Source organism: Martes martes (genome assembly GCF_963455335.1).
Source record: "Martes martes genome assembly, chromosome: 16".
Classification (NCBI taxonomy): domain Eukaryota; kingdom Metazoa; phylum Chordata; class Mammalia; order Carnivora; family Mustelidae; genus Martes; species Martes martes.
The window spans coordinates 50,829,051-50,850,247 of NC_137904.1; the positions used below are offsets into that span (position 1 = coordinate 50,829,051).

At 44.9% G+C, this 21,197-nt stretch overlaps 1 protein-coding gene across 2 annotated transcripts in view; it reads right to left on the reverse strand.

Annotated features, from left to right (window-relative positions):
• Positions 1 to 21,197, reverse strand: part of TEX2 (testis expressed 2) — a 102,748-nt gene that overhangs the window by 49,342 nt on the left and 32,209 nt on the right. Inside the window, exons 1-2 of one of the 2 annotated variants that reach the window (XM_080825466.1) lie at positions 8,965 to 9,018; positions 5,959 to 7,624 (exon numbers count right to left, since the gene is read on the reverse strand). In XM_080825466.1, coding sequence (XP_080681592.1) covers positions 5,959 to 7,599 — 1,641 coding nt within the window. In that variant the 5' untranslated portion in view covers positions 7,600 to 7,624; positions 8,965 to 9,018. Of the gene's footprint in view, positions 1 to 5,958; positions 7,625 to 8,964; positions 9,019 to 21,197 lie in introns of those variants that run through there. The other variant, XM_080825465.1, reaches the window with a different exon arrangement.

Below are 21,197 nucleotides of genomic sequence, written 5' to 3' on the forward strand. Positions count from 1 at the left end.
AATTCCCAACATTAAGAACAAGCAGGCTTTCAAGGAGGTTCTAAGAGTCGTTCTATGGCCTTGGTGACAACGGTTTGGCCTTACAGGGGTTTTGACTGCTTCCGTCCCAGATGAGAGAGCTGCTGACTGGCAGGGTTGAGTGAGAGATAGCGAAGGGTCATGAGGCCAAATCAGCCACATATCGGTCTTTGAAGATTTTTTTTTTTTTTGACAGACAGAGATTACCAGTAGGCAGAGAGAGAGAGGAGGAAGCAGGCTCCCCGCTGAGCAGAGAGCCCGATGCGGGGCTCAATCCCAGGACCCTGGGATCATGACCTGAGCCGAAGGCAGAGGCCCTAACCCACTGAGCCACGCAGGCGCCCCCACATATCGGTCTTTGAGAACAGCTACTTCTTGGCTGCTAGCCAGTCTTTGTGACTCTCCATCCCATATACTCACCACTGTAGCAGTGTCATTTTTTGCTTTTTTTAGATTTTTTTATTTATTCATTTGAGAGAGACAGAGAAAGTCAGTGAGAGCACGGACAGGGGGAGGTCAGAGGCAGAGGGAGAAGCAGACTCCCTGCTGAGCAGGGAGCCCGATGTGGGGCTCGATCCCAGAACCCCAGGATCATGACACCACCTGAAGGCAGATGCTTAACCACCCAGGTGCCCCCTGAAGCAGGGTCATTTTTAAATACAAATATCCACAGTGTGGACAGAACAGTAAAATCACCGGGAGAAAGTACAAAAGAGCTTTACTTTTCTCCTCCCTTTCATCTTCATGTGAAGTCTTGCTGAAGAGAAACTGTAGTGCTTTCTGAATTGTTTATGGAGCCAATTTAGGACTTAGACTCTCAGTCCTGGGCCCATAGGTGAGAACCTCCGTGACTCAGAGGCTTAAAAACACACAGTCTCCTAAAATACTCCTGGAGCACTAACCCTCTTGCCTGTCTTGTTATGGGGCCCCGAAGATACAGTCTACTTAGGGCACGAAGCTCGGAGGATCATTTTCAATGCTGGGCCTCTATACTAGAGATCTTTATCACAGGCAGGTTTTACAGCCCATGTCCGCAAATTTTTTTTAAAAGTTTCCATGCCTGCCCTCAAAACTTGCACCATACATCCTCTGTAAAAACCAACAGAACAGTACCAGATCCACTGAAAATAATTCACAACAGCTAATTCCTTTATTGAAGCCTATTTTCAAAAAGGGGCTTTTTTGGCCCTAGGAACAAGTTCATAGATCTGCTTTATAAAGAAACCAAGGCTCATCTCCTGCATCACTTTTAAAGCCATAAATCTAGAGACCAGTAGTCTAGAACTTGCCACTGTCCCCATTTCTCTAATGCTCAACTTGGCAGATGCCAAGTCCTCTCCCCCTTTGAATTCAGGAGGCCAGCGCTGTAGCAGTGTAGGTAAGAGAAGAGCAGACTTGCTGCCAGAGATTTCTAAGTAGTAAAAATCAAGTTCCAAATCTTGTGAAAGATGGACCATCTTGGCTTTTCCACTGCTGTGGGAAAAGAAAAACCTCTTTATAATCTGCACTTTTTGGTAATTATTTTTTGTCTTCTTAAAAGACCACTCCTTTCAATCCAACTAAATTTTTTCCTTAAGTATTAGGGATTTCTGGGCACCTGGGTGGCTCAGATGGTTAAGCGTCTGCCTTCGGCTCAGGTCATGATCCTGGGGTCCTGGGACCGAGCCCCACATCAGGCTCCTGGCTCAGCAGGAAGTCTGCTTCTCCCTCTCCCTCTGCCTCTCCCCCTGCTTATGCTCTCTCCCTCCTTATGCTCTCTCACTCTGTTTCTCTCTGTTGCAAATAAATAAATAAAAATCCTTAAAAATTAAAAAAATATATCAAGGATTTCTTTTAAAAAGCAACTTGAGGAGCGCCTGGGTGGCTCAGTGGGTTAAGCCTCTGCCTTCGGCTCAGGTCATGATCCCAGGGTCCTGGGATCAAGCCCAACATCGGGCTCTCTGCTCAGCCGGGAGCCTGCTTTCTCCTCTCTCTCTGCCCGCCTCTCTACTTGTGATCTCTCTCTCTGTCAAATAAATAAATAAAATCTTTAAAAAAAAAAAAAAGGCAACTTCATTAGGAGATGACAAGGCCAATACTACCTCATCACCTACATTTCCTGATAAAGCCTCAACCATTCATTTACTCATTCATCATCCAAACATCTACCCACCTATTCATCCAATAATTATTTATCATGTGCCCAGTATGTGCCACGTGCTGAGGACACAACGATGGACACAATGGACGTGGCCTGTGCATGTCACCAGCCCATGGTGGACTGGAGAAGATGGGCAATAAACATGCATATAGGGGCGCCTGGGTGGCTCAGTGGGTTAAAGCCTCTGCCTTCGGCTCAGGTCGTGATCCCAGGGTCCTGGGATCGAGCCCCACATTGGGCTCTCTGCTCGCCAGGGAACCTGTTTCCTCCTCTCTCTCTCTCTGCCTGCCTCTCTGCCTACTTGTGATCTCTGTCTTTCAAATAAATAAATAAAAATCTTAAAAAAAAATGCATATAACTAGGGCTCTCACAAGTACTATGAAAGTGAGGCAGAGAAAGCTAGCTGTCCCTCAAACTTGGGCATTCCTTTCTACAGTCTATAGCTGTTGCTGGGAAGAAGTTACCCAGCCAAGTCCCAGATTCCCCATGACCCCCGACATTTTGGAGGATCTATGTGACTAGCTCACAACGGAATGTGAGTAGAAGTGCTGTGTGTCACTTCTAGGTCTAGGCATTATGAGAAGGCATGCCTTCTTTTGCTTTGTCATTCTCCTTATGCCAGCTGGATGTAAAGAACTCTAAAATCCTAGTACCCTAGGCAGGGATGAACAAACTGAGCCTGAGGCCTGTTTCTATAAAGTTTTATTGGAACAGGGCCACACCCATTTATTTACACATTGTCTGTGGCTGTTTTCCTGCTATAATAAAGAAGTAAGTGATTTAAAAAAAAGAAGAGTTAACTGATTGCAATAGAAACTATATGACCCACAAGCATAAAATATTTACTATCTGGCCTTTTAAGAAAGTTAGCTGAGCCACAAGATGGAAGGAGCTTGGCCCCTGAATCAACACCTAGGGATGGCCACCCACCCACCAGGAATATCCAAACAGGACTCTTCCACAGGCAAGACACAACTTCTCATTTGTTGTAATAGCTAGTGTTATCCTACCTCTTACAAAAAATAAAGCACAATGTCCAATGAGAAAATGTAAGAAAATAGATGCTCGAAGTAAGACTCCACTACCCTTTCCTTTTCTTATTACACCATCTGAGTCCTAAATTTAATGTCAACACTGCTAAATGTTTTAGAGTGTCATTTTTTTTTTTTTTTTGACAGATGGAAATCACAAGTAGGCAAAGAGGCAGGAAGAGAGAGAGAGGAGGAAGCGGGCTCCCCGCTGAGCAGAGAGCCCGATGTGGGGCTCGATCCCAGGACCCTGAGATCATGACCTGAGCTGGAGCCAGAGGCTTTAACCCACTGAGCCACCCAGGCACCCTTAGAGTGTCATATTTTTTAAACGGTTCCCAAGAGTATGATCTCCAACTCAGTAAAATTAATTAAGCCCAAAGAATATTTGCATTTGAAATCTTTGCCTTACAATACACAACCTACCCTTCTAATCTGTAGTAGTGTTCCTTTTTAAAAATAAAGTATTTAACCACGCCTCTAAAAACAGCCCTGTATACCAAACAGAAGACTTCCCGCTAAAATATAACTTTTCCTCAACAATAATGAAGCCCCCCTAAACAAGTCAAGTGCTTGAACCAGTTTAAAGTGAATGTCATCATCATTAGGCGCTGGAGTAATACAGAAGTACCATTTTCTTTGCTAAAGTTACAGTAACTGACTTCGAGGGCATGTAACTCAGGTAGTCAGAGCATCACCCTACGAAAAACACAACAACCATAATGAGTCCCTCTTACTCCACTTCGTATATTAATACTAAGCTGAAGTGTGTCACATCCTCAAGACTCAGCACCAGCTTCTCTTAAAAAAGAAGTCCTGTAACATATTGCCATGAGAAAGAAAAAAGAAAAAAATCAAATACATGATTCATTAAGTCAAAACAAAAAGAGTGAGTATGCACGCATGTGGTGTATATATACTTGCAGAAATTTAAAAAAAGAACAAAACCAGGATATATAACAAAATTGTTAATCCCTTCCCACTAGTGTGATAAAAAAATAAATTTTTTCTTTGGGTTTCCTATGTTTTTTTAAATATTGTCTGTGTATTTATTTTGAATAAGATTAAAAGTTTATGAAACTAGAAAACAAACAATGTTTTGGACCCTTAGCTTTCTTCCTCCCCTTGTTTTGCTTTTTCACTTGTGGGTTTTTTTGTTTGTTTGTTTGTTTGTTTGTTTTGCAGTAGAAAGACAGGCTGCCATTTTTTAAGCATTCTTATTTAAACAGAGGGGAGAAAAAACCTATTAACAGAGAAATGAAACCAGCTTTGAACTACCAAAATACTGCAAACAAACAAACCCCCCAAAAAAGTGTCGGCAAGGCTATGGAGAAATTAGAACCCCATGCTCTGCTGGTAGGAAGGTGAAATGGTACAGCCACTGTGGAAAACAGTATAGCAGTTCCTCGAAAAATTTGAAACAGAATTACCATCAGATCCAACAGTCCCACTTTGGGGTGTGTACCCAAAAGAACTGAAAACAAGAGCTCAAGAGCCATCTATAAACGCATGGTCACAGCATTATTCAGCATAACTAAAACATGGAAACAACCCAGGTGTCCACTGCTGGATGAATGGATAAGGAAAATGGGAGTACATGCATACGACCGAATGGTATTCGGCCTTAAAAGAAAAGCAAATTCTGGGGCACCTGGGTGGCTCAGTGGGTTAAGCCTCTGCCTTCAGCTCAGGTCATGATCTCAGGGTCCTGGGATTGAGCCCCACATCGGGCTCTCTGCTCAGCACGGAGCCTGCTTCCCCCTGTCTCTCTGCTTGCCTCTCTGCCTACTTGTGATCTCTGTCAAATAAATAAATAAAATCTTAAAAAAAAAAAAAAAAGAAAAGAAAAGCAAATTCTGACTAATTGTGATTATGCTAAGTAAAATAAGCCAGGCCCCAAGGGACAAATACTGTCTGATTCTACTTATATGACATAATCAAAAGGACCAAGTGGAACTATGGTTGCTAAGGTCTGGAGGGAGGGAAGAAATGAGGAGTTACCATTTAACAGGTAGAGAGCTTCTGTGGTACAAGATGAAAAGAGTTACGGGGATAGATGGTGGTGATGAGGCCATAAGAATGTGGATGTACTTAATGCCACTGAACTGTACACCGTACAATGGTTAAGATGGTAAATTGTATGCCATTTGTATCTTACCACAATTAAAAAATATATATATATATATATAAAGCATATATGTGCCTATGACTTACAAGCTATATAAGCTACAACTGTATGTTTATATCTTGTGTATTTTGAAACATACAAAAACACAGCAGCTTTTTAAATATACAAAAACAAATGTGAATGGAAGTTCTACCATTTTCTTCCCGCACCCTAATGGATCACCTGAGCACCCGCTGGGGGGCCCAGATCCCGAGACCACCACAGCCTGGAGAGTGAGGTCTCTTCTCCGGCCCGCATCTCACTGTGCACGAAGGCAAGAGGTGTGCCCGCAGCAGCCACCCATGGACATCGACCTGCCTTCTCTTCCTCCTTTCCTTCGCTGGCCTTCCAGGAGTGCTGAACCCTTCTCCAGGGTGTCAAGAATATGCAAGCCTGGCAGAAGCTCACTCAACTGCTAGCACCGGACCTAGAATGAGGTTTACCGGAGAAGTCTCTCGGGTGCCCAAAGAACGAAGAGAGACCCCAAAGCCTAAGACACACAGCTTGGGTGAAAACTCGTGACCATCGACTAGGAAAAAGAAGCTGGATCTAAACTCCGGCTGTCCGGGAGGGAGCGCGTGCGCTCGGCCGCGGCAGGGACTCACCTTTAGTATTTCCGGTTCTTGGATATCCAGAGATTTCGTGTTCCAGTGTTGTCGGTTTTTATGTAACCTGTGATGTTTATGAGCACTTGGTGGTGTAAAAAACCAAATCATGCAAACCGCAGTCATGAATCCAAGACCAATTCCCAGGAGGAGTCCGCTCACGTAATAGGGTAGAGGGAGGACGAGGTACCCGTACACGCACATTATAAAGAAGCCCAGTGTCTTCACGGGTAATTCCGGGTGCTGCACGGCTGACTGGGCCTCGTCCTCGCTGTCAAGGGCCGGAGCGTCCTCCGCCAGCACCGCGGGCTTGAGAGGGCTCTCCGGGAGCTTGTCGACTGTGCTCTCGGCCTCCGCTTCCAAATCGAAGTCCTCAGTGTACAGCTCGCAGAACTCCTCATCTTCTTTGCTCACTAAGGCAGACAAGGAACATTTCTCAAGAACTAGCGAGCTTGTCTTCAGGCCTAAGTCCTTCAGGCCACCCCCCTGGGAACTACTCTTGGGCTCTGCCTCTCTCGGGGGCTCATCGGAGGCCCTGGGGTGGTCACTCGCGGGGGCGCTGGGGTCACTGCCGCAGCCGTCCCCCTCTGAGTCACCGTCCTCCTCCTTGATGCTGTAGTTGTTACTGCTTTCCAGGTGACCGTTCAAGCTGGACAGATTGGAGAGTTCCGAAGCACTTGAAGATAAGGCTTTGGGCCTGTGGCTGCCACTTTCTTCCCCTATAATTTTACTGAGGAGCTGAAAAGGCTCATATATGACTTCTGAAAGGCGTCGCTTCGTGTCCTCGATTTTAGCCTCCATCTCGGGCACTTTGAAAAAGGAGCGCGTATCGGAGGGAGAAGTCAGCGGGGAAGAGGGGGCGGTTTTGGAGTCTCCGCCTGTGTTTCGTGGCTGTGTGAACTGCTTGAACAGGTGCAGGTTGAGCTTGGAGTCAGGGGGCTTATAGGACACGGCGTCTGACTCCTGCCGGGAGGTGTCTGTGGACAGAGACTTCACTAAAGTCTTCATCAAGTGCCTGTGCCTTGAGGGCTGTGGGGATTCTTTTGGCTCCACCTCGGTTGACAGGGACTTCACAAGGCTCATGAAGGGTCTGGTACTGGACAGGGTGGAGGACGAGGCACTGGAGGACAGGCTAGGAGACTTGGAAGGAGAGGACAACGGGGAGGAAGAACTGATTTTCTGCTCGGAGAGGGAAGACACACTGGGAGAGCTAGCTAAGGGCCCCGATGAAGACGACCCTGGGGACAGAGCCGATGGCACTGTACTTAATACTTGCACTGCCGGAGGAGGGGCCTCCAACAGCTTTACCGTGTTCTCGGAGACGGGCAGAATGGCAGGGGACACGCACAGGCCATCTGCCACGATGGGCTGGCCGGCAGGGCCAGTGGAGTCATGGCCACCCTGGGGTTCAAGGTAGAGGTCTTCCTTGGCTTCGAGCGCCGTCACAATGCTTTGGTCGTCCAGCCCCTCCTCAAGGTACTCCCTGAACTCCTCCTCCTCTTCCTCCTCCTCCTCGCCGGACGCCGAGAAGTGAATGGCGATAGTGTCTCGGGACACGGACCTCTGCACGTGCACTCTGGGGGCGGATGGTTTTGGCATGTCAATGGTCTTCTCGGCATGGCGACCATTCAGACTTGTCATCGCCGGCTTCACGAGGGCTCAGGCTCTGTGGAAACAGCAAGGAAACCAGAAGTCAGGGAGCAGTTTCTCCAAGGAGGGGCTGTCGTGTGCACACGGGAGCACAGATGAAGCTCCCTTCCAAATGGTGATTATGATTTTACTTGGCAGATGGCCACTGTTTTTCACTCGAGCGGGTTTGATGGTTTAATTTTCACCAGATAAATCCCAGTTAGGCACTCTCTTTTATGAGCACGCTACAAACCAGTATTACGGAGGCCCTGCGATCTGTCTGACTTCACAACAGCTGAGTAATTGTTTCCTCTCTCTTAACTGGCTCATTTCTACCAGCCTTTCCATATCTCAACCCTTGAAATACCTGCACAATAGATGTTACCAGAGTCATTTCAGAAAGCCAACAGGCTAGAAAGCAGCAGCCTGGGGATTTTGAGGATCTTGGAACAAAAATGTCACCACTGTTTTCTCGCTATAAAAAGCCAACCCAGGAGGATTATTGCTTTGATTGCTATTTTCCCAGCAATCCTAACAATTATTTGGCTGGCTTCTCCCACCAGGACTCGTACTATCTTGCCACGGCAAAGGAGCAGCCAAGTCTCCAAGTGTGGAAAGGGAAATCTCTAAATGGATTGCGATCAACTGTTGGCTTCTTTGGTCCCCAAATGGCAGAGTACTTGGGTAGCCATGAAGACAAGGTCATATTCTGGGGCTTCAGGATAAAGGAAACATATTTTAAACTGATCCCAAGATTCAGAGGGCAGGAAAGCTAAGTCTCAATGCTATAATCTACCACCAACCAAGAACTCTGTTAAGAGCTATGGTGAGAGACATGGGAGCTATGCTTTCTGCCCCTGTGGAGCTCAGCGGCCAGCTGGGGGGAAGACAGACACCTGAAAAGCTGTGCGGCACAACAGAAGACACCAAGCCAACCCTGTGGTATCTAGTACATTACCTCTCCCCCTATTCGCTAAAGGCCCGTTTCCTGGACACCACACACCATAACAGATCCTACAAAATGCAAATTAACACCACAATCTGGAAAGAGACCATATCAAAGGAGCTAAAACACACTTGAGGAATGAACCTCACATGAGCTGAGGAGGGTAAGACCAGTGTGGGAAGTAGGATACCTGCTTAGCCTTTTCTGATGGGTATGGGGCGCCTGGCTGCCTCCATCAGTACAGCGTGTGACTCTTAATCTCAGGGCTGTGAGTTCAGGCCCCATACGGGGCATGGAACCTACTTAAAATTTTAATAAATTAAAATTATGAATGGATGGGCAGGTTGTGGTGGAAGGAGCATGATCAGAAAGAAGCGAAAAGGTATAAAGATGAGCATGGGCTTGATGTGTCCTGCCAGACGGGCCTTTACCTCCAGGAGGGTGGGCGGGCGCTGGGGAGCAGTGGGAGACCAGCAGCACAAGAGCGGCATCATGGGGAGTGGAAGGGCAGCCCTGGGGGCTGCTGGTATATACATGCGGGCACGCAAATAGGGCTCCTGGGACCTGCTCCTTTTGCAGCTGACTCTGTGGGACCCGGAACAAGCCACAACTTCTCTGGTTCTCAGAATCTTCATCTGCAAAATGGAGGATCAAGAGTTCTTTCCAAATCTAAAGTCCTACATGATTATAGATGGTTGCATACAACCCAACATAACACACTTTGACAAATAATCTAGGATAGACGATCAAAGTCACGTTGCGTGTTGTGTTTCTTTAGTTTGAAGAACTCCTATATTTGAATCTTCTGTCAAACATTCATGTGCAAAATGCTGGCACCTGATACTACCAACAAGAGAAAAAGTAAATCCGTGGTGGGGGGGGACAGTGATCCTGTGTCGTGAGAACAGAAAATACCCCAATGATGACAAGAATGACCATTCAAGAGCACAGTCACAACACGGACACATTTGAAACTACACATTTTTAACATCAATGCTTAAGAGAAATTACATTCATAGAAACTTTCCAACAGAGTTTTGTCCGTGCTTACCATGACCCTCAGGTTCTCCTATTCCCAACAGATTCAGGAAAAGGGAATGATCTTTATGGACAGAGAAAGCAATTTAAATCCAGGAGCTGACAGCAAGTTGAAAACACACGGCCTCAGGTCCAGGACAATCCTCCCTGGTTATCTTTAAACCAACAGGTTTGTAAACTTAGTAAGAAGAAAAATACCAAGCACAACACACGTTGTTTTGTTTTGTTTTGTTTTCCATTTAACTGTCACCTAGTTTTATAAGAGTAATTTAAGAAGAAAATTATAGAGGTAATTTGAAAAGTTTGATATTTGATAATTCTCAGTAGGCTGAAAAATAAGCTTCGTTGGAATTGCTTTAATAATGGGGCACCTGGGTGGCTCAGTCGGTTAAGCATCCTACACTTCAGCTCAGGTTGTGATTTCAGGGTTGTGAGATCGAACCCTGTGTTGGGCTCCCCACTCAGTGAAGAGTCTGTTTGAAATTCTCTCTCCCTCTCCTCCTCCTGCTCATTCTCTCTCTCTCTCAAATAAAGAAATAAACTCTTTAAATTGCTTTAATAACATAAAGGATGACCTGTAAGGCTCTGCTGTTCTGAGTCTGCGTCCCAGGTAGCAATGGCTACGTGTTAAAATGACTTCGGGCACAGGGATAAAGACAGAGCATGACTTGGGTGCTGAACAGTGTGAGTCAGTCCTCTGGGAGCAAGGCAAGAGTGGAGAGAGTCCTGTCTGTAGTCGAGGGTGGGACGCCCTGGGAATCCACGGGCAAAGTCAGGGCCAGGCAGCAGCCAAAGGGAGAAAACAGTATATCCAGGAGCCTGTGGTACCATGAGCAAGCACCTGCCCAGGAAGGCCCACCCCCAGGGGCCTACTTGCACAATCCTCCTCCACACAGTCAGGCCCCCTGACTTGCCACTTGAAAACGTCTCTGCTTATCTCTGATCAGACTGTCTCAAGGCCTATGTCAGCCAATAGGGCCCAAGCTGGTCCCCACAGAGAGCTGGCTGCCAGGAAGCCCACTAAGGGCGGGCAGTCTGGCTCACCCCCACCCCCCCCGTGTCTTTCTCCAGGACTCAGGTGGCAGCCTCAGGGATCCAGTGTAAACTCCCCCACATCCCTGCTGACCAAAGCCTTTGCTCTACTTCACCAGTTTGGGGTTTTTTGAATGCTTATTTTTATCTGTTTTTTATCGGTTCTTTTCGGTTTTACCTGATAAAATATGGATAAAACACGCCCTGTGAGGCCACAGCAGCACTACTACTGTTTAAACACAAGTAAAACCTCAGGGCCCTGTTTGCTCATCTGCAAAATGAGGAGATGAGACTGAAGAAAAGCTTCTTCTAGGACCGACATTGCTGGGTAATGGAATGTCGTGGAACCAGAGACAATGGTTCGGGTTCCAGACAACCCTTCAAGCGGTCACTGCCTCCGCTCGATCCTCCCAATGGCTGGCTGCTGGGGCCTGCAAAACAGACCCTCTCACAGTCACAGCCCTGCAGGACGACCAAGGTCAAGAGAAAGGAGCACCTGACTGCTGCCCAGGAAGATAACGTGGTTTGTCCAAGGCCACGGCACTGACTCAGAAGGGGGAAGGGAGAGACAGTTAGACACGGATTTTTGACACTGATGTCCTGATGCCCTTTTCACCACAGCAGGCTGCCTCCTCCGGCATGTCACGCACGTTCTTTACAACTGCTTTGTCCTGGACTTGGTACCCGCCCTCTGCGGTCCTTCACCGACGTTTAGGGACAGCTCTCCCAGGAGCTAAAAGCTCAGTTCGCAGCCACCAACCTGGGACCAGCTGTGCAGAGAAATTAAAAGTCATCTCATCATCCACCTGACAATCCAGGATCCTAAAAAATAACTAGCTCCTGCCCTCTACTCCAGCTCAATTATAACCGGGCTCCAGAAAAGGAGACAACCTTATCAAGCCCTCAGGAAGTGAAAGGCCAGAAAGGAAATTTCTTTCCCAACAGGTCTCCTTCTTCCAAAGCCATCAGCAGATCACAGGACCCCGGGCTCTGACTCTGGCTCCTGAGTCCTGCGAGGGGAGGGCCTATAGCTCATGTTGCCACAGAGAAGGATTTCCTGCCAGAGGTGAGTTTGAACAAAAGTCTGATTTGGTTGTGAACAAAATGGGGCTAAAGATTAACCACATCCAGCCCCAGAACAGAGCAGAGGCAACACTGATAAACTGAAGCCAGAGGTCTGGTGTCTAGGAAGGCGAGTCCTATCATCAGGCTCAGCATTCTGTTGAAAACAGTTAACACTGAATTTGATGTTAAAAGGAAAAAAAAAATCTTCTAGAAAGCATTCAAGCTTTCACAATTGGGAAAGGAAAAACCAGGCGCAGGCTAAGGCCAACGGGAACCCAGAGAAGAGCTCTGGAGAAGCCAGGCTAGCCCTCAGAGCCCTGGATGATTCCTGGCAGACTGGAGCTTTCATTTTCACAATCTCCTGAGCGGAAATCGAAGTTCGGGGCTGACCGAGGTAGAGCACGAACTGAAGACCTTACCACAATGAACCAGAACCCCAGAGGGCTACATCCACTCAGCAGCAAGTGAACGACAGACCGACGTGCCCCCTTAGATCTGAGAACTTTGAGGACATCACACTAAGCAAAGTACACCAGTCACAGAAAGACAAATACCGAATGATTCCACTTACCTGAGGTACCTCGAGTAGACAAATTCCAATAAAAAGAACACAGAATGGCAGTTACTGGGGGCTGGGGGAGAGGGAAATGGGGAGTTGCTGTTTAGTGGGTACAGGTTTTCAGTTTCGTATGATGAAAAAGTTCTGGAGCTTGCTTGCATAACAAGGGGGATATATTTAACATTCCTCACCCAAAAACAGTGAAGACAGTAAATTTTACGCTGTGTATGTTTTGGCATAAATTCGAACTAAAAAATATTTTTAAAAATATTCATTCAAAACTTTACAATGAAATAATAAAATACTTTGAACTACTTATCATGCCAATGAAAACAATTCTACTCACAAAGTTCATACTGTTCTTTTAGCCTTTGCCATGTGGTTACATTCTAAGGTAACAAATGCAATTGTATTTATGCTCCCATACTTCTGGGAAGTAAAAAAAAAAAAAAAAAAGCTGTTTAGAGCCCAATGCTCCCTGGTTGGGTATGTTTCAGGGAAAAAGGATATTTCAAACTGTTCTGCTTGACCAGTCTTTCCTAAGATCCTGACTGCAATTCTCCTTAAAGTTCTTATGCCTTGTAAAGATGGCCACTGTTCTCATTAAGACTGAGAAAGCCTCCTCTCTCTATAAATAAATAAGGGGCGCCTGGGTGCCTCAGTCCATTAAGCATCTGACACTTGATTTTGGCTCAGGTCATGATCTCAGGGTTGTGCGATCGAGCCCCAAATAGGGCTCCACCCACACTGAGAGAGAAGCCTGCTTAAGATTCTCTCTCCCTCTCTCTCTGCCTCTCCCCCTCCTTAGGCACGGGCTTGTGCTCTCTCTCTAAATAAATAAATAAGACTGAGTAAGCCTCAAAGGAGGGCTTCCCTCCCTAGCATTCATGCTGGATTCGATTCTATCCAGTCTAAAACAAGGAATAAATCAATGGCTCAGATCCCATCTAACCTGAACTCATAAAAAACAAAGACTTTAAACAGGAAGCCAGGAGCCAACTGCCCTACCTATCACTTTGTGAAGTCCATGAGACTCTGAAACAGTACAGTCAAGGTTAGGATATGAAACATCCATGAAATTTATTTTATTTCTAGTCACTCAAAAAGGTTATCATCATTAATTAGGCCATGAAAAACCAATCAACAATAAATCAGACTACATAATGAAAAATGAAAAGCTATTTCAAGACTCAGTGTTGGCATTTATTAACTCAGATATAATAATCTTCCTGAATTCTGGTGATTTTTTTTTCGGGGGGGAGCTAATTTTCTAATAAAAATTGTCCTTCTTACCTCTAGCTGTCTTTGAAACAATTTAATCCTGGCATCCTACTGGGCCATAAAAAGAGAAACAGTTCCTTCCAGGTCACTCACTTACCAGCAATTCATCTACTTGGTCCTTCCACATTAAAACAAATAGCGAGGGGTGCCTGGGTGGCTCAGTCAGTTGAGGGTCCAACTCTGGATTTCGGCTCAGGTCATGATCTCAGGGTCCTGAGACTGAGCCCCATCAGGCCCCAAGGTCAGCAAGGAGTCTGCTTGGGATTCTCTCTCTCTCTCCCTGTGTCCCTCCCCCCCATTCATATGCACGTGTGCACACACACACACACTCTCTCTCTCTCTCTCAAATAATAAATCTTTTAAAAAAATGATGTGGCCATTATTATTATCATTACTATTAATTTCTAAATCATATAATAGATTAAACACTGGAGGAGGGAAAAAGAGGAGGAGGGAAGCAAGGAGGGAGAAGAACAATTTTTTTTTTTTTAAAGATTTTATTTATTTACTTGACGGACAGAGATCACAAGTAGGCAGAGAGGCAGGAAGAGAGAGGGGGGAAGCAGGCTCCCTGCTGAGCAGAGAGCCAGATGCGGGGCTCGATCCCAGGACCCTGGGATCATGACCTGAGCCGAAGGCAGCGGCTTTAACCCACTGAGCCACCCAGGTGCCCCGAGAAGAACAATTTTTTTAAAGATTTTATTTATTTATTTGAGAGAGAGAGAGAGAGAGCACAAGCAAGGGGATCAGCAGAGGGAGAGGGAGAAGCAGGCTCCCTGCTGAGCAGGGAGCCCAATGTGGGGCTCAATCCCCAGACCCTGGGATCATGACCTGAGCCGAAGGCAGATGCTTAACCGACTGAGCCACCCAGGGGTCCCGAAAAGAACAATGTTGACTAAAAACTCAACTAGTCTCCAGATAACATGTGCACAGTAATAGAGCAGATCTTAGGAGGCAAGCCTGTCTGGAATATGCCTCATTTTTCAGGAGCATCACTAATCCTTCAAGATCATTATTAAAATGCTTTGTCTTTGTAAGATTCAGCCTGTTGGATATTTGCTGCCTCTGAACAAGCCTGCACTTGGACGTATGATGTGTGAGTACCGTCTGCTAGCATGGGCTGTGTCAGTCAATAATTTTAATTCAAAAACTTCTCCTGGAAGGGGAAAAGAGGCCAGCTGCATTGTGTGGCAGAGGATGGCTTAATACCTCTTATCTGTACTTTTTTAAAAATAGGATTTGGTTTTATAAAAAGTAGGGAAGAGGCCTTAAGACTATTTTCCTGCCTTGAAGGTGCAAAGAAAACAGCTGAATCTGGTCAAACCAACCATCACAGGAAGGTCTGACTTAGTCTAAAAATTTCAAGCGCATCCGAATAGCTGTCTCTTGATTCATTGAAATTCAATGAAAGCAGCTGAGAATGGCCAGCCATTCTAATCTGTTAATACTCCACCTTGCAAACAAAAATCAATATTGACATTATAGATAATGAACTAGCTCTGGCCTTAAGTTTCATCTAAAAAAAGAAATGAAAGAGGAAAGAAAGTACTTTCAGCACAGGCAGCCTTCCCAAGGCACTCTGACTGTCAGAAACTCAGAATGCCTTTCCCATTAGTTATTAGGTTCTAAGACGCACACCCCAAGTCTCTTCCAACCCAGCAGGGTCCTGTGCCTCGACCACAGGCTTACTGGTCCACCCTCTTCGCCAATGCATGGACCTTTTCACCTGCCACAGAGAAGGCCCACCTGGGAGGAAAAAGGTGTTCAAATGCAGCAACACAGTTAGAATTTTGCTTTACAGACTGCTAGCTGGTTCCAATAATGGAATCCAAGTTCAGTTCATTGTAACTCCTTCAAAACCAGGTGACGCCTCCAGTACAACCGCATAAGGCCTATGGAGGCCGACAGAGGATAACGCCCGTGCTACCCACGGAGGGGAATTCAAGGAGACAACAGATGGAATCGTGTAGGACATCTTCGTGAAAGCAAAAAAACCCTCAAGTAAAACAGAAACTTAGAACAGGTGGGCCCAGATCAGTTGGGGCTAATCAAGTCAAGAAGTCTGGGAATGATTTTTTTTTAAAGCAGAAAAGTCGGGTCTATGGCCTAGACATGAAAAGAATATAGCAGATGTGAAACCTTAGCCCCTAAGATGGGAACAAGTCGGAAACAAGAAGGCGGCTAAACAGCTGGGTTAGCTACAGCTGAGGGGCTCCGCTGGCGGGCAGGGGAGGAAGGTTAATATCCGAGTTGAGGGGCAGGGAATCAACTGTTCAAAGCTTTTAAAGTGTTTGGATTTATATTTAAATCTTAGGAAACAGAACCCCTGTAGGTTCTTAAGAAATCTGAAAACTGGGTGTAGATGTTTTCGCTCAGGTGAGTGAATGCCTGGAACCCAGGAGGCCGGTGTTAGAAATCTGGAAGGAGGGTAAGAAGTAGAGTGGTCAGTGTCTGTGGTCACCACGTAAACACGGTTCAACTGTTTCAACTGCTGATGCGCATGGGGTCAAATGTTAACAAAAGGCAAATCTGGGAAAGAGTACATAGTGCTCCTTACTCAGTTTTTATTTTTGCAAACATTCTGAATTCTGAAATTATTTCCAAGTTAAAAACAAAAACAAAAAAGGCAGTGTTCCTTGCCCTTGTTTGGCATTGGATCTGTTGTCAAATGTTGCTGCTTCCCACACCCACCAGCTCTCCCAGTCAGAATGATCAAGGCCTTCAACAAGTACTAACAGGAGGGACCCTGACTTTTACCATAACCTGAACTTTTTTAAACTTTATTTTGAAATAATTAGAGGCTTGCAGTAAATTGCAAAAGTAGTACAAAGAAGGGCCGTGTACCTTTCACCAATCATTCCTTAAATTTTATTTTTATTATTATTATTTCTAAAGATTTTATTTATTTGAGAGACCGTGAGAGCAAGAGAGAGCAGGAGCAGGGAGGGGACAGAGACAGAGGGAGAAGCAGACTCCCCACTGAGCAGGGAGCCTGCCGAGGGGCTCGATCCCAGGACCCCAGGATCATAACCTGAGCCAAAAGCAAATGCTTAACCGACTGAGCCACCCAAGCGCCCCTCATTCCTTAAATTTTAAAGCCAAATCAATCCCAAGTGGTTAAGAAATCAGGTTTTAACCATAGACCACCAATTCATCCTTGTAAGAAAAATGCATTCTACCTGAGAGTGAAACTTCCCCTTATAAGGACTTTCTGATAATCTTTCTCAAGGTCTTGAATGATCAAGTTTAGGAAGGTATCATCAATAGATAATTCCTGACACATCATCAATAGGTAACATAAACAGGCAATTCACCCAAAAGTTCAAATGGCCAATACACAAACAAAAAAAGTTCAACTTACTAAAAATATCAGCTGGGAAACAAATCAGTGAAACAATTTGGGTCCTCAAATGCCAACATCCCATCATTAAAATATAATGTATGATGCTGTCAAGGGCACACGGATATAAACCCACTATTGCACTAATGGTTGGAACAAAATTGATAAGAACTTTTCAGAAACCAATTTTTCAGTACATTCCTCAATAATGTTCATTCCAGGGGCACCTGGGTGGCTCAGTCAGTTAAGCATCTGACTCTTGATTTCAGTTCAGGTCATGATCTCAAGGCTGTAAGATCGAGCCTAAGGCGTGTCCCTCTCCCTCTGTTCCTCCCTCCACTTGCATGTGCTCTAATAAATAAATTAAATCTTAAAAAAATAATAATGTTCATTCCACACATACACCAGCCAAACCCAGAGGGGGGCGGGCAGCACTAATATCAGTTAATGCTTATCAGTAATTTTTATTTTCTAGTTTTAAGTATTTCCAAATATTTTCATAATCTGGAAAAAAAATTACATGTAAATGGATGTCAATCTTTAAAATGAAATCATGGGAGCACCTGGGTGGCTCAGTGGGTTAAAGCCTCTGCCTTCAGCTCGGGTCATGATCTCGGGGTCCTGGGATGGAGCCCCGCATCGGGTTCTCTGCTCAGCGGGGAGCCTGCTTCTCCCTCTCTCTCTGCCTGCCTCTCTGCCTACTTGTGATCTCTGTCTGTCAAATAAATAAATTTAAAAAAAAAATGAAATCATGATCTTTGGAATACAAAATTGCACTAGCCCATCCTCCATAAGTTACCCAAAAGAAAACTAAGGCACAGAAAGATTCATTTTTATAAAATGAGTCACACCATATGTATGCATGCAATCTGTTTTTATACACAAGATTACACAGTGAAGTGATCTAGCATATGGGTATCAGTGAGGCCTTTGGCTTCAGTTCCACCAACGTGGGAGAAATCTGACCCTCAAGCGAGTTATTTACACTAGCCAAGCCTCTGTTTCTCCATCTGTAAAGTGGGAATGGCAAAAGACTTCAGATTAAATAGAACAATTTATGTAAAGCACTGAGCATGGTCTTTGGTACAAAGCAAGCATTCCCTAGATGTTAATTGTGCTTTTAAGTATTTCCTCAAGTCAAAAAAAAAAAAAAAGTATTTCCTCAAGTCAACAGAGACTTCTTTTACACATGATTTTAAATAGTTACCTAAAATTGACTATTCCATAACATAACTGTTTCAACACAAGATACTACTTGGAATTTGTTGCTACCACAAACAACTCTACAATGCGTTACGATTCTATACACAACCTTTGACTGTCTCTGATTATTTCCTCAATAAACGAGGTTTTAGAAGTGAAAATATAGAGTTACATAGCATCTATATATTTGCACTCCAGTTAAAAAAACAAATACAAAAAAAAAAAAAAAAAAAAGAACGACTTTCAAACTCATTGTAAAAACCTTCCAAAATTGCTCCCTTCAAATCAACTGCTTGGAACGTATCGTTCCTTTAAAAAAAAAAAAAAAGTATCCTTCATCCCAGTCCTTTCATATTTATAAATACACACAAACACATAGAGCTGTTTATTAGTCTTAAATGAGATCATATTATACATACTGCTTTGCAATTTGTTTTTCACTTACAATTTTTTAAGATTTTATTTATTTATTTGAGACAGAGAGCATGAGTTGGGTGGGGGGGTAGGCAGAAGGAAAGGGAGAAGCAGCCTCCCCGCAGGTCAGGGAGCCCGATATGGAGCTCCATCCCAGGACCCCAAGATCATGACCTGAGCCGAAGGCAGATGTGTAACTGACTGAGCCACCCAGGCAACCCTCACTATTTCTTGAACTTTTTCATACGCCTATATAGTAAATTGATAGGTATACATACACACACACGTTTTCTTTATGTAATACAGATACACTATCATCCAATTACTCATTCCTTTGATAGAAATTTGAGTTTTCTTAAATTCTCACTATTAGAAACAATGCTATCTTGAAAAGCCTTCTGTATAAATCTTGTGTCCAGTGCAAGCCTATCTGTAGGATACATTTCTAGAAGTGGAACTGATGGGTCAAAGGAAGTGCATATCGACAATTCTGGAACTGTCTTGCGAATTTGCCTGATTTGCTGATTTACACTCCTACCAGCAGCATATGAACTATCCACCCCGAACTTTGGTCAAGACCGAACATTATTTTTAAATTTTCGTCCAACTGATCGATAGTAAAATGGCATCTCAATGCTCTGATAATCATTTCAAGCTTTTCCCCATCTGTTTTCCTTCTTCTGTCAACTGGTCATTCATCGTTCTTGCTCAAGGGTTTTTCTTATTTACTTGGAGTCGTGGACAGTTACCACTTTCTCTACTGTCTATTGCAAATATCGCTTCCCATCTCTGACCTGCCTTTTAATTTTGAAATATACAAAGTTTTAGATTTTGAGGTGTTGAATCTCTCCATCTCTTACTTTGCAGTTTCTGGGTTTTACACTTCCCAAGAAAGTATTCCCCATTCCATCAGCTTAAGAACATTAGTCTCTGAAATCACTGCAGAAAACGATGACAATAGTATCTGTAACATGTACATTGTTCTCTGGTGCCCACACAAGGATCACACTCTTAACTTTAGAAAAACAGACTGTCAGGAACAATCATTCCTCTGTATTCTCTAGTCAAAATAAACATTAAAGTATTGGATTTTTTCCCCTCCAAATCATATTTGTAAACTAGAAAACCTAGTTCACATATCTGAATCCATTCGTATCAACTGATGGCTCAGCTTTTCCATGTGAGGAAAGTATTTCCGATTAATTCCTCAGAAATGGAAAAAATCTCTGAGAGAGAGAGAGAGAAAGGAAGCGACGGGTGGAGGTGAGAGAAGGTGACTTGAAGAAAGTGGAGAGCTGGCTCTTGTAGACTTGACAGGCTGACCACAAAGACTCAGTGAGTGTCGAGAGTACATCCTGTGAAGGACAGACCATGAGAAAAGGGAAGGAGACAAGAAACCCAAGGCCATGTTCAAGACCTGCAAGGTCACGAGGTACTGTGTTCCTGGCAGAGGCACAGTCCTGGATGGCCAAATGGCCACACTGCGGTTCCCTCTGAAGAGGACTACTTGCCTATAGGCCCCGTCAGGTAACATTCCCCCCATCCTACGCAACCACCATTGTGGATGTGACAGGGAAGGACTGGAGCTGGCGGCAGCCCAGTGATATGACCGAGCCCAACAGTTCTACCCAAGTGTGAGATTTTGATAATTGTTCAGCTGGTAGTAGAATCAGCCTCTGAAAATTCATACCGAGTGAAGCCATGAGGCAGCAGGGCCAGGAACTCCGAGGGGGACCGAGACCCTCAAATGACAGTGGTGGCGCTCCTCCACTTCACCTCCCTGACCCTGGGTTCTTTCACTGTAAACTGAGGGGACCCTCCTCGTTTTCGAGAAGTTTTCCAGAAAGCTCTAAATTCTGTACGTCTATGGTTCTATGATTCAATGTTCATGGAACAGAACCTCCTTAGAGTTCCTACATTTTCATTTTGCCCAGAGAAACTCTTGGCAATTGCCCAAGTCAAGCAAAAGGATGAGAGTACACTTGAAATGATTAACGTGCCTAAGGCAATTAAGTCAAAATATTTTCCTAATAATATTGAAACAGTTCATCTCAGATTAACAAATACTTCTAGACCTTGTCTTGCTTAGCCCAGCTGTGGAAACACCCCTCACTTCTTCTGGTTCTAGGTGGAGAGTCTGTCGAGTCTACGAAGAATGAGATGCAGACAGAAAATCAGCGCTCGCGTGTGCTGTGGCGACAGAAGGCTTCACCCTCTTGTGGATTCAAACAATACCTCCTCCAGGTTCCCATCTATCCTTACAGGGACACAATTCCATACCCTCTCACAAAAAATGATCCCCCTCCTATTCTGCTTGGCTTTTTTTTTTTTTTTTAATGGGGGAAGAGAGCAAGGTAAGAGAAGGGCTGGCCTAGTTTTTAAGACGAAACCACCATCTGTATTGTCAGATCAAACCACCATCTGTACTACCCCGTCTAAATCATTAACACCGCTATCTATCGCCTGCCAGACATCCCCACCCCCATGCCTACAAGTCCTTCCCACTGCTAGGGATCTTCATCCTGGGTAGGGAGGGTGTGGGGGGAGAGAGCTGGGTGGGGGATGCTCCAGATCCCAGCTAAGAGGTGACTACAGCATGCAGACCTGGACTAGGACATTGCTGTTTCCAGGAAATTCCTGAATTAGCTCATTGATTTCCTGGTCAGATCCCCCACTGGTGTGATTCCAGGCCTTGTCTCTCATCCAGGCCTCCCATTTTGTCTCCCTCTTTT